Here is a 12,626-nt window from a genome sequence, read left to right on the forward strand (position 1 = left end):
CCAAATACAGGCCTAAAAAAGCTGCTTTAACACAGCAAGGCAAACGTTTACAATTATACACCGGGGAGTTGACATCCCCTATCTGGCTACAATTCGACCAGATGTACTGGGAGACAATCCAGAGGCAGTTCCAGGAGCTTTAGCAGCAGCCAGATACCTGGATTACAGGGTTAGACACCTGGAGGAAAGACTGCTGATGGCCAGTGAAGGTGGCTTAGAGCTCAGCTTCATGGTGGACTGAGCCTACTTCCCACATGAGAAGCAGCTGCTGCCATGGCTGGAGTCGGAGCTGGTGTACAAGTTGAAGGATAGCTCCTGGACATCAAGAACAAACTGTAGCCAATGGCCCACCTGCAGGACAGTCCATAGGTGGACCTCTAGAGAAGCAGAAGGGACAAGAAGAATCCTGAGTTCCAGCTGTCTAAGATCTGGTGCAAAAAGAGCAAAAGCAAAATGCTTGAGTGAGGGAGGCCTCAGATACAGAGCTGGTGAAGGCCTGCTTTCCTAGGCCATTGGCCAGAGCTGGGGTGGTCCCCAGGAAAAGTGGAAGGGTGTTCTAGGCAGTCAGGACCTTCCTCTGGGGTCCTGACTAGCCTCAGAAAATGAACTGACCACACATTTTTTTTTTTCTTATTTCTTTTTTAAATCTTTTGACCACAAACATTTAAATTAAGAGTTTGGGAAATGTATATTAAAATGTTTAGGGAATGTTTTAACATTTCCTATTAATTGGTATAGCCAGTTCCATTTAAAAATATTATGGCTGGACGTGGTGGTTCACGCCTGTAATCCCAGCACTTTGGAGGCCAAGGCGGCAGATCGCAAGGTCAGGAGTTCGAGACCAGCCTGGCCAACATAGTGAAACCCCCGTCTCCACTAAAATTACAAAAATTAGCCAGGCATGGTGGTGCATGCCTGTAGTCCTGAGGCCGAGACAGGAGAATTGCCTGAACTTGGGAGGCGGAATTTGTGGTGAGCTGAGATCATGCACTCCAGCCTGGGCAACAGAGCAAGACTCTGTCTCTAAATAAATAAATAAAGCAGTATACTTTCTTCTATTACATTATATGCAAGATTATTATTAAATGATGTGCTTGTTTACAGATCTAGCTAACTTGACTAGCTCTTAAGTTTTTTGTTTAATTGCTGATCATGAGTTTCTTGAGGGCAAAGCTTATGTCTGTATCTCTAGCACAGTATAATGCCTGGAAAACAGTAGGTATTTCTCCTTTCTGACTTAATTAAAATGAAGATTTACTCAGCTTTTCCCTGCATCTTTAAATTAAATTTGATTTTTGTTCTTTGATGTTACAGCAAAGCGTAGAAGGTTTTCCTCCAAACCAGTTGTACTCACAGAAGCCCAGAAACAGCTCATGATATGCCACCTACCTCAGGTTCTCAGGCTGCACCTCAAACGATTCAGGTCTGTATTAACACCAGTTGCAAAGTGATTATTCCTTGTGCTTATGCTTCAAAACTTAAAGAATGCTCCTCCTACTGTAATCACCTTTCTGGCCAATGAATTAACTTTTAGTACCATATGCTTGGCTAGTAAATGACTTACATTTACTTATTTATTTATTTAGAGATGGAGTCTCACTCTGTTACCCAGGGTGGAGATGGGGTTTCACCATGTTGCCCAGGCTGGGTCTCAAACTCCTATGCTCAAGCAGTCCACCCAAACTGCTTGGCCTCCCAAACTGCTGGCCGGGTGCAGTAGCTCATGCCTATAATCCCAGCACTTTGGGAGGCCAAGGCAGGCGGATCACCTGAGGTCAGGAGTTCGAGACCAGCCTGGCCAACATGGTGAAACACCGTCTTTACTAAAAATACTAAAATGCAGCTAAGCATGGTGGTGCATATTTGTAATCCTAGCTATTTGGGACGCTAAGGCCGGAAAATTGCTTGAACCCAGGGGTTGGAGGTTGCAGTGAGCAGAGATCTTGCCATAGCACTCCAGCCTGGGCAACAGAGTGAGACTTCATCTCAAAAATAAATAAATAAAAAACAAACATAAAAATGAAAATACAAGAATTAACCATGCATGATGGCATGTGCCTGTAATCTCAGCTACTTGAGAGGCTGAGGCAGGAGATTCACTTGAACTTGGGAGGCAGAGGTTGCAAGTGAGCCAAGATCATGCCATTGCATTCCGGCCTGAGTGACAGAGTGAGGCTCTGTCTCAAAAAAAAAAAAAGAAAAAGTGTTGAGATTACAGGTGTAAGTCACTGCACCTGGAAGAACATTTCTAATGCCTTAGATGTCCCCTGTGTGCCTGTCAGTCTTACTCCTTTCCCCTCTCCTCAGAAGCAAACCATTATGAATTTTGGGTGTAGTATTATCTTATTGTTTTTCATCATTTTATTGTATTTCTTTTTTTTGGTAGAGACAGGGTTTTGCCATGTTGCCCAGGCTAATCTGGAAACTCCTGAGCTCAGGCAATCTGCCTGCCTCAGCCTCCCAGTGTGCTGGGATTATAGGCGTGAGCCACTGCACCTGGCTGAGAGATACTGGAAAAACCAAACTCAGTTTCTCCTACCATACTCTTACAACAGAGAATATGAATGTGGCTTCTGCTTACCAAAAATGTGTAAGAGATTTCTCCCTACCAAGCAAGCAGTCACTTCTGCAGTGGACACCAGCTGGGTGTCCTCCAATTCAGTTCTGACACTGTCTACCTGGAGGTAGCATCCAATCCTACAAATTGAGAGCTCAGTCCCACAAGTCTCATCCCCACTTCAGACACCAGTCATAACTCCAGGTTTGTGGAAGTTCTGACCAACCTGTTGGCTGTAAATTTAATAGGGTTCCCACCAGCCACTCCCCTGGTTTGATTAATTTGCTTGAGGGGCCCACGGAACTCGGGAAAACCTTTGTGTTTACCCATTTATTACAAAGGAGAGTTTCAAGGATACATATGAACAGCCACATGGAAGAGAGTAGGGCATGGCTTGTGGGAAGGGGTGTGTAGGTTCCACATCCTCCCTGGGGGTGCCACCCTCCAGGAACCTCAACATGTTTAGCTATCTGGAAGCTCCAGAACCCCCTCCTTTTGGGTTTTTATGGAGGCTTCAGTACACAGGCATGATTGATTACATCAGTCACCCCCGTTCCCTCTGGTGGTGGAGGGCAGTGTTGGGGAGGAAGCTGAAAGTACCAACCCTCTCTAGTCATTCCCAGGTCTAGCCCACATCCTGAAGCTATCTAGAGGTTGCCAGCTACCCGTCATCTCATTAGCATACAAAAGACACTCTTATCACTCCAGGGATTCCAAGAATTTTAGGACATATATATCTCAGGAAACTGAAAGACCAAATATGTATTTGACAACTACACAGAGAGATTGGAATATGACTTACAATCCAGCAGATAACATAATTTGCATGGTTCATCTTTAGTTCCATATCATTTTACACTGTACCAAGCATTTTCACATTTATTTTTTTCCATCATAAAATCATGTTCCTGTCTCTCCCTTCTCTACCTGCTGTTATTTGTCTGAAGCTCATGTTTTAGTACTTTACTACTGTATTTTAATCTGTCTGCCTTGTCTCTGTACCATACTACCCCAAACAACTATAATCTCTTGAACTACCACGTTACAGTATTTACCCCTCATAGCACCAACTCATTATGCATACTGATAAACACACTGCTGGCCATGCTGAGATCCAGTCATGGGAAATAGGACCAACAGACTGAGAAAATGACAGGATAAGGGCATTCTTTGAGTTCTGTCACTAATGGGCGGTTGTGCTGATGTACACACAGCAAGGGGACACAGTTCCTATTTTTTCAGTCTGAAAATCTCTGAAGTGTTCTGAGGAATTAGAAGTGCCCTGTTTTGTTTTCCTCCATACCTGGCCAAGAAGGATCCAGACTGTGTCTCCCATCTGGGATAATCCTCTTCATACCATGGCAAGACAGTAAGGAATTAAAAACCCTTTGGTGGGCTGGGCACAGTGGCTCACAACTGTAATCTCAGCACTTTGGAAGGCCAAGGTAGGCGGATCACTTGAGGTCAGTTCAAGACCAGCCTGGCCAACACGGTGAAGCCCTATCTCTATTAAAAATACAAAAATTAGCTGGATGTGGTGGCACACACCTGTAGTCCTAGCTACTTGGGAGGCTGAGGCAGGAGAATGGCTTGAACCTGAGAGGCAGAGGTTGCAGTAAGCCAAGATTTCACCAGTGCACTCCAGCCTGGGTAACAGAGCAAGACTCTATCTATCTCAAAACAAAACAAAACAAAACCCAACCCTTTCATGGCCTTGACTTTTGTTAGGGGGTAAATGCCCCCGTAAGGCAATACTTTTCCAAAAGTTAGTTAGTATTTTTTTCCTACTATCATCTAAAGACAAGAAGGCAAAATAAGCCAAAATTCCTCCATGTATAGCCAACTTCAGCACTGAAAGAATTTTATATATAATTTGTATTCCATACTGCCTGGGGTCATGTTACAACTGTCTAGACCTAGTACATGGCTATTTTCCCTTAATTGTGTTGATAATTTGACTCCGGTTTGTTCACAGGTGGTCAGGACGCAATAACAGAGAGAAGATTGGTGTTCATGTTGTCTTTGAGGAAATCTTAAACATGGAACCCTACTGCTGCAGGGAGACCCTGAAATCCCTCAGACCGGAATGCTTTATCTATGACTTATCTGCGGTGGTGATGCACCATGGGAAAGGATTTGGCTCAGGGCACTACACTGCCTACTGCTATAATTCTGAAGGAGGTATAGATAAGAAAAAGTATTTTATCTTGGGTTGGACTTGGAAGCTGGAGTTCAGCCTTTAATGATTTCTAAATTGACTACTAAATCATAAACAAAGCTACTTGACCACTTATTTTCTTAGGGAGAATACCTCTGGAGGTATTAAAAAATCAGAGTTTATGCATCGAGTATTTTCTGGTTTTGCAGTACTTTTGACTAAAGGCTGGAGGGACATAGTAACGGGGATAGTCTTGTTGCTAACTAAAAGTGAGTGTCAAAGACACACTTTGAAGAGCAGATCCTATGTTTACTGGCTTACCTCAGTTAATTTTGTTAAAGAAATAGGGCACTTAATGAACTGGGGGATCACAGATACTTGGAACAAACACTGTGTTGAAGTTTAACATACAAAACTCACTTTTATTTTCTGCCTTCTGGGGTAGTTCTAGCAAAAGTGATTAGATTGAGATTTTGTTTTTTTTTCCCTGCCCTCTCCAACCTTTTCGTCACCAGGCTGGAGTGCAGTGGTGTGATCTCGGCTCACTGCAACCTCCGCCCCCTGGGTTCAAGTGATTCTCCTTCCTTAGCCTCCTGAATAGCTGGGACTACACCCTCGTGCCACAACGCCCAGCTAATTTTTTGTATTTTTAGTAGAGATGGGGTTTCATCGTGATAGCCAGGTTGATCTTGATCTCCTGACCTCTTGATGTGCCCACCTCAACCTCCCAAAGTGCTGGGATTATAGGCGTGAGCCACCATGCCCAGCCTTACTTCCCCTTTTGATACTTACTGTTGAACAAAGGATGAACCTCCACCTCCCACCTTCAACCCCACACACCCCAAACGGAAAAAGAGAAGTGAGGATAAGAAGCCCAGCTAATCCACCAAGGCAACGCAACACTAAACTGCCAAGTTAGTTGTATACTACTTGATTTTTTTTTTTTTTGAGACAGAATCCAGGCTGGAGTGCAGCAGCACGATCTTGGCTCACCACAACCTCCACTTCCTGAGTAGTTGGGATTGCACGTGCGCACCACCACACCTGAATTTTTGTATTTTTAGTAGAGACACGGTTTCACCATGTTGGCCAGGCTGGTCTCAAACTCTTGACCTCAGGTGATCTGCCCATGTCAGCCTCCCAAAGTGCTGGGATTACAGGTGTGAGCCACCATGCCCGGCCAGATTTTGGAATTAGGGATGATCAGTCTGTATGATCAGTGGCAAAAGCATTAACTGGTGGGTTTACACAAGGAATAGTGTCAGGTACTCTAATCAGTCAGATGCTTGCTGTAAACTTCAAGCTACTTCTAAAATAAAGGTAGATAATTCCAGGGTAATACTGCCCAATTTATATATTTCTCATTAAATAAAAGAAAAATATATTGGCTAGAAAATTATTTTCCCTTCAGAAAAAGTTTAATTCTCACTCAAACTTAATGCCTTTCATACTAGAATTTCCTGAAGTCCCTATATTAAACATATTTCTGTGTTTTGCTCTAGGGTTCTGGGTACACTGCAATGATTCCAAGCTAAGCATGTGCACTATGGATGAAGTATGCAAGGCCCAAGCTTATATCCTGTTTTATACCCAACGAGTTACTGAGAATGGACATTCTAAACTTTTGCCTCCAGAGCTCCTGTCCGGGAGCCAACATCCCAATGAAGAAGCTGATACCTCTTCTAATGAAATCCTTAGCTGATCCAAAGACAATTGGGCTTTCTTCCTGTGATTTATATATATTCTTTTAAAAAGGGCTGATATACCATTTTAAGCTTCATTATTTTTTTCTTATGAATCAGTGCACACTACATTTATACATTTTGTATCTAACTATAACAAAACTTTTTTTCCCCCAAAAAGTACAAATATGTGTATATCAACTGAAGGTAACTGTATTTTTTTCAAATACTTAAGAGTTTTAAACTTTTGGTGTTTACCTCAGACTGTTACCTCTTTTATATTTTTATGTCTTAACGAGCTCATATCATGAATTTGTGCAGTCTTCTACCAACAAAGTTCAGGTGGCATCATTTTATATACACTTACCTTTCTCAGCTATTTTGTATACAAACTCTTAATAGATGGAAAATTAGATTCTACTTTGGTCACTAATAGTCTTTCAGGCCTTTGTATATTGAAATTACCTTGCCCCTTGGAGTTACTGAAGTGACGTATCAAGGTATCACCTAAATATTCATTAGTCACACTCACTGGTATTTCTGAGGCTTTGTGTGTTAACAGGCCTTGTAATAGACATGATTTAGGTTAATGTAACCCCAAAATTGTTTTAGTAATTGCTCTTTACTTGGCATAGTCAAACTATACATAAAAATGGCAGCTTTACAAATTGTATATTTAAGTGAACTCTGGAACTATGGACATGAAAAAATGATGGCTGGGATTTATGATTTTTGTCTGGCAGCAAACAGTTGTCCAGTAGTCTAATAAAGCAATCATAAAATGTCTGAATTCAGCAAACCAGCGTATGATGTTATTCAAATAGTTTACCTTGGGCATGAGTTCATTTTGTAATGTCTAATGACATTAAAACTTCATATATATATTTTTAGTTCAAAGGAGTAAGAGTCTTAAAGAGAAATAACTATAGGGCAGAAAATGTAACTGTTGAAAATTGGCTATTGGACTATATGTCTAGCATCTCATTCTCCTAAATAACTAACTAAAGCTTGATTACTTACTATTGTTAGGATTATGTGTCTACTAGGTAGAAGCTTCTTCAACACTGGCCCTGAGAATTTTTAAGAAAAAGAAATTAAAAGCTATCTAAACTTGCATTAAAAAAAAATACAGTGTGAGTCACTCTTTAAAGTCCTGTTGCTGCTAACTTATCTTTTATTCGGAGAGGGTAGAATTAACTAATCTCTGTAGACCAGCTATATAATATCTAAGCTCAGTGGTAACCAAAGGAAGATCATTTATTTATTTATTTTTTGAGATGTTATCCCGCTGTCGCACAGTGGCACGAACTCAGCTCGCTGCAACCTCCACCTCCTGGGCTCAAGCGATTCTCCTGCCTCAGCCTCCTGAGTAACTAGGATTATAGGCACCCGCCACCATGCTGGGCTAACTTTTTGTATTTTTAGTAGAGGTGGAGTTTCACTATGTTGGCTAGGCTGGTCTGGAAATCCTGACTTCATGATCCACCTGCGTCAGCCTCCCAAAGTGCTGGGATTACAGGCATGAGCCACTGTGCCCGGCCTATCCTTTTTTTAAAGTGGGTTTAGTTGCAGGTTGAAGTCTTAGTGAAAGATAGTATCCTGTAGAATGCTGTTCACCACTAGTTCATCTTTAAGTACAGACTTGAAAGAGATCTCTACCAGTAAATTTTTCTTAAGTTTCACAAAATAAGTTGTTAGCTTATAGTGAAGTGCAATGAGACTTTATCACTGAAACGACAAATCATTTGTGCCAAAAATGATTGGCTATGTTCAAAATTGTTCATAATACCTATACAAATTGTTACCTCAACTGTTACACACTTAATACCTCATTAAAAATTTATGTGGTCAAGTTACCGGAGTCTAGCCTTTTCTAATTTCAAGGACTATTTTAAAAATGTCATTTTTACATTTTAGCACGTAATTTTAATGGAATTCTAAAAAACTCATCAACTATGTTATTTTTAATGGTATAGTTGCTTGTACTCATTTCAATACAAAAATTTATGAGAAAGTGACTTAGCCCTTTACTTTGTAATCCATTAAAACTAACACCTATAAGGGGGGAGGCCTGAAGGAGGAAGGTGTTAATGGGGTATATGGGAAATCTGTAGTACTTTCCATTCAATTTTAGTATGAACCTAAACTGGCTCTAAAAACATCTCAAAATACCAACGATAAAATTAAAATCTAAACAATAAACAGAAATTTAGATTTCTTACTATGTATCTTAAAGCTCAACATGGACGTCTACATTCTGCTAAGTTGATCTAACAAAAAACAATATGTTTTGGTTGTAAAATAATTTACTAAAGGCACTATTGTTAAACATCAAACTAATAATTTGTTGCCAATAAGGTACATCATTGTAAACATAACAAAATTTTAAGAGATACATGGCTAATATGCAAACAATACAATTTTAAGTGACAGCTTTCCTATTTACAAGATCATGTCCCTTCCAGCCATTACAAGGGCATACATTGATGCCACTGCTCCCAACAGTTACCTGGGAAGGGAGCTTGGAGCTCATAATTGGTTTGAGATCACAACTGCCAAGATCTTTAAAAGCTCCAAAAGTCTCTTCACTCATAAAGGCCAATTCTAAAATTCCTGGGTTTAGAAATCAAGATACTTACTTTATACTTCCACATCAAAAAGATATGGACTCAACCCCAAAGGAGCTAGCCGGAGGGCCCAGCCCTGACAGTATGTCCAGGCATGAACTGGTGAGCTCTGCTGCTAGCCACAGCATCACAGAAAATGGAGAAAAGGATTAGTAAAATGTGGCTATTGAACATTAGCACCATAATAAACAGCTCATACAGCTAAAAACTAGTTTGTTTCCCCACAAGATAACATTCATTTATAGCTCTAATGCTGAAAGAGCAGCTTTTTAATGTAACAAATGATCTACGTACAGAAGTCATAGGTTTCTCTTCCTATGATAAAAACGTTCAACAAAATAAAAACTAAACAGCATCCCAGAGGCAATAAAATCTCATTGTACTGAAATATACACAAATTAAGGCTACCTTGGTATATAAACAATTTAGAAATTATGATGGAACATTCCCATAAAATTATTTACATATAAGAATTCAAGCAATTTCTTAATCAGTAGCGGGCCTCAGTTCAAACAAGTTAATATTATCATCGTTACATTCAACTTAATACACTTAGCCACTAAAAGGAAAGTAACTGTAACCTCACTTCCTGAAATACCACTAGTAATGTTAAGAATACAAACCTATCAAAGGGCAAGGTACTACAGCATTTGCCTCATGAATGAAAAAGCTCAATAATTTCAATTTAATTTTCCTAACTAGAACAAGATCCAAACATGGGAACTTTTTTTTCCTTCTTTGCTTTCATGGCTTTAATGCCCTTTTGGTTTTCTGAGCAAGCTGAGTACATTCCCTGATAAATACTGCCACTGGACAAAGGATCTAAACATTGAGATTTTTACTAAATCAAGGTTTTGAGTTGGCACAATGTTCCTACTAAGTCATGTTTCAGTTAGTACATCTTTCCAATGTCAGAAAAAAAAGAAAAGGACTAATCCGTTCTATAGAGAATGGCGAAATATTCCTAAACCTGTATATTTATGAAGAAAAGATGATTATCCTTCTTTATGCATGTGTAAATCTTGTTTTAGCCACTATGCCAGAAGAGTCTCAGTGTAGAGGCCTACATTTCAGATAAATCTCTCTGCATTTCTCTACGTTGTTTAGCTATTTATCCTGTCCAGAATTATCACCACAGACATTGAGATGTAGCTCTCCGATCTGAAAATGTCTTTATTTTTTAGAAAATGGACTCCAGGAAGGTTAAAAAGCAACACCAGAGGGTATGGGTGCAGAACTGTATGTAGTCATTCAAAGCATTCAAGTAAGAATATGGCAATATAAATATTCAAAAAGTATCTCTTAGGTGTTCAAAACAAAACGTATAAGTCATTCCTAACTAATTTGAGCTTTATAGCATTTTCCTAGACAGAAAGGGGAAAACAGTTAACATTTAAAAGTCCTGAAAGCTTTTTCCTTGGTTAATTACGTTAGATGGTTTGCCTTTGATCAAATTCCTTCTTTTTTTTTAAACATGGATAAAAGTATTACATGGGTCCACTGTTAAAACAGGTATGTTGCAAATTAATTCTGGTATAATGTTTTCCAACAAAGCTTAGAAAATAAAGGTGTTGAGGTGGCTTTGGACTAAGTTTAATAGTCATCTCCTCTGCTGACAACTTCTTTGCATGTTGGACGCAACAGTATGGTATGTTCAAATTGAGCTGTATACGATCCTTTGATGTCACATAATGGTGGATATGGATCTACAATGCCCAAGTCACACAGATTCTTCAGAGCCATCAAGTATTTACTTTCTCCCAAGCGATCCAGCCATCTGCGGCAGAAAGCAAGGGTGCCAAAGTTTTCATTGATGACATTTAATAAGTGTTTTGTTCTTGGAAGCCTAAAAGGAGAAAATCCAAGATTAACTGTTGGCAAGATAATTACAAATTCATCTCCCTCATTAAGAAAAGCCCAAACCTTAGCTGTGTCTTAGTAGTTGATGTGCAAAAATGGTTGTTGTTGCTCTTTCAATAATCAAAAGCCAAAATATATAATAGCCCATACCTAATTATAGATGGCAGGTGAATAGGAAACCAGCTGGCGGCCATCTCATTGTGTTTACGTGTCTATGCATGTGTGTTACATTCCCAGTACAGACCTAGCTACATGGTATTATCATGGGAATTTCCTTTTGTGTGCAGCAAGCTCAGACTTGCATATAGAAGATGTAAATCCAGACTTCAATCATCTTCTCCAAATGTTAAAAAAATTCAATGTAAATTGAAAGACATTGTAAATGGAAGTTTACCAAAGGGAAAACATTAAGAAAAAAAACCTAGGAATGCTAGCAAAATAATCTCTGACATTTATGATTATCAGAAACCAGATTTGAAGAGAGCACTTGTGTGTGTGTGTGTGTGTAGTTTTTATCTCAGTTAAAATGTTTAACAGGCTAATTTTTTTCTTATTGTTGGGCTATAGAACTTTATACATTCATGAATATACGTTTTAAAAATGTATGCCACATTTTTTTTAAAATGCTGTTAACTCGGAAGAGATGCTTGTTAGCCACATAAAATTAATCGTCTCACCTTATTGGCACATGTCCAACATCAAAATTTTTCATGTAATGTGAACATTCCATATCATCATGAACAACACCTTTTCCTGTACTACCAAAGGTTTCAATTGCATATACTTCTCCTTCCTTAAAAATAAATAAGGGTCAAGGGGAGAGAAGAAAAATTCAGAACGAACCATAATTACCATCTCTCTCTCTCTCTTTTTTTTTTTTTTGAGACGGAGTCTAGCGCTGTTGCCCAGGCTGAAGTGCAGTGGCGTGATCTGAGCTCACTGCAACCTCCGCTTCCTGTGTTCAAGCGATTCTCTGGCCTCAGCCTCGCGAGTAGGTGGGACTATAGGCACGTGCCACCATGCTCAGCTAATTTTTTGTATTTTTAGTAGAGACGGGGTTTCACCATGTTGGCCAGGCTGGCCTTGAACTCCTGACGTCAGGTGATCTGCCCACCTTGGCCTCCCAAAGTGCTGGGATTAATAGGCCTCAGTCACCGAGCCTGCCCAACAATCACCATCTCTTGAAGTCCCTACCTGATGTAAGCAGCAAGATGAAATAGCCTCTGGCAGTCCTTATCTAGCCTTGCCCTGCTTTATCTCCTTAGCACTTTTTGGTCTTTCTGCCTCCCTCTATGAATTTTGTTCACATCTCTACCAGTAGAGCCTACTATAAAGAGACTGGCACCTGGGAATGCTCAATAAATACTCATTAAAAACAATCCTTTCGCAAACCCAATTTCCACAACTGATTCAGGGCTGACTATACACGATTTCCATATTATTCAAATGGCTCAGTTCCTAGCAGGGTGAATATGGATGATAAGCTAATTCTGGTCAGTATAACTATACACTTAACTGTCATGACCTTTTGCTTGGAAGGGAAAATGTCCTCCATGGGAGTAAAAAGTGCCACACATACCTCCATTCTTGTTGCCTCCCCTCCTTTCACAATCGGCACGGTTTTCCCAGCGTGTATTCTATATTGCCCAATTGAATGTCCATTTAGATTACGGATTGGTTTCACTGTTATAAAAAAATAGGGAAATAAAAGTTATTCAGGATCTCAAGAAGCAAAAACAGAT

General features: G+C 39.9%; 2 protein-coding genes across 11 annotated transcripts in view; one reads left to right on the plus strand and one right to left on the minus strand.

Annotated features, from left to right (window-relative positions):
* USP44 (ubiquitin specific peptidase 44) overlaps positions 1–7,187 on the plus strand; it is a 30,522-nt gene extending 23,335 nt beyond the window's left edge. For all 9 annotated transcript variants that reach the window (XM_064376871.1, XM_064376863.1, XM_064376866.1 and 6 more), the window contains 3 exons: positions 1,315–1,423; positions 4,533–4,738; positions 6,218–7,187. In XM_064376871.1, the coding sequence (XP_064232941.1) occupies positions 1,315–1,423; positions 4,533–4,738; positions 6,218–6,417 (515 nt within the window). In that variant the 3' untranslated portion in view covers positions 6,418–7,187. The remainder of the gene's footprint in view (positions 1–1,314; positions 1,424–4,532; positions 4,739–6,217) is intronic.
* Positions 7,188–10,179: 2,992 nt separating this feature from the next.
* Positions 10,180–12,626, minus strand: part of METAP2 (methionyl aminopeptidase 2) — a 42,281-nt gene continuing 39,834 nt past the window's right edge. For both annotated transcript variants that reach the window (XM_012469313.3, XM_012469312.2), the window contains exons 9-11: positions 12,464–12,567; positions 11,562–11,677; positions 10,180–10,870 (exon numbers count right to left, since the gene is read on the minus strand). In XM_012469313.3, the coding sequence (XP_012324736.1) occupies positions 10,618–10,870; positions 11,562–11,677; positions 12,464–12,567 (473 nt within the window). In that variant the 3' untranslated portion in view covers positions 10,180–10,617. The remainder of the gene's footprint in view (positions 10,871–11,561; positions 11,678–12,463; positions 12,568–12,626) is intronic.

This window comes from Aotus nancymaae, unplaced genomic scaffold, assembly GCF_030222135.1.
Source record: "Aotus nancymaae isolate 86718 unplaced genomic scaffold, 86718_ANA_hifiasm-v0.15.2.pri h1tg000016l, whole genome shotgun sequence".
NCBI classification, from domain to species: domain Eukaryota; kingdom Metazoa; phylum Chordata; class Mammalia; order Primates; family Aotidae; genus Aotus; species Aotus nancymaae.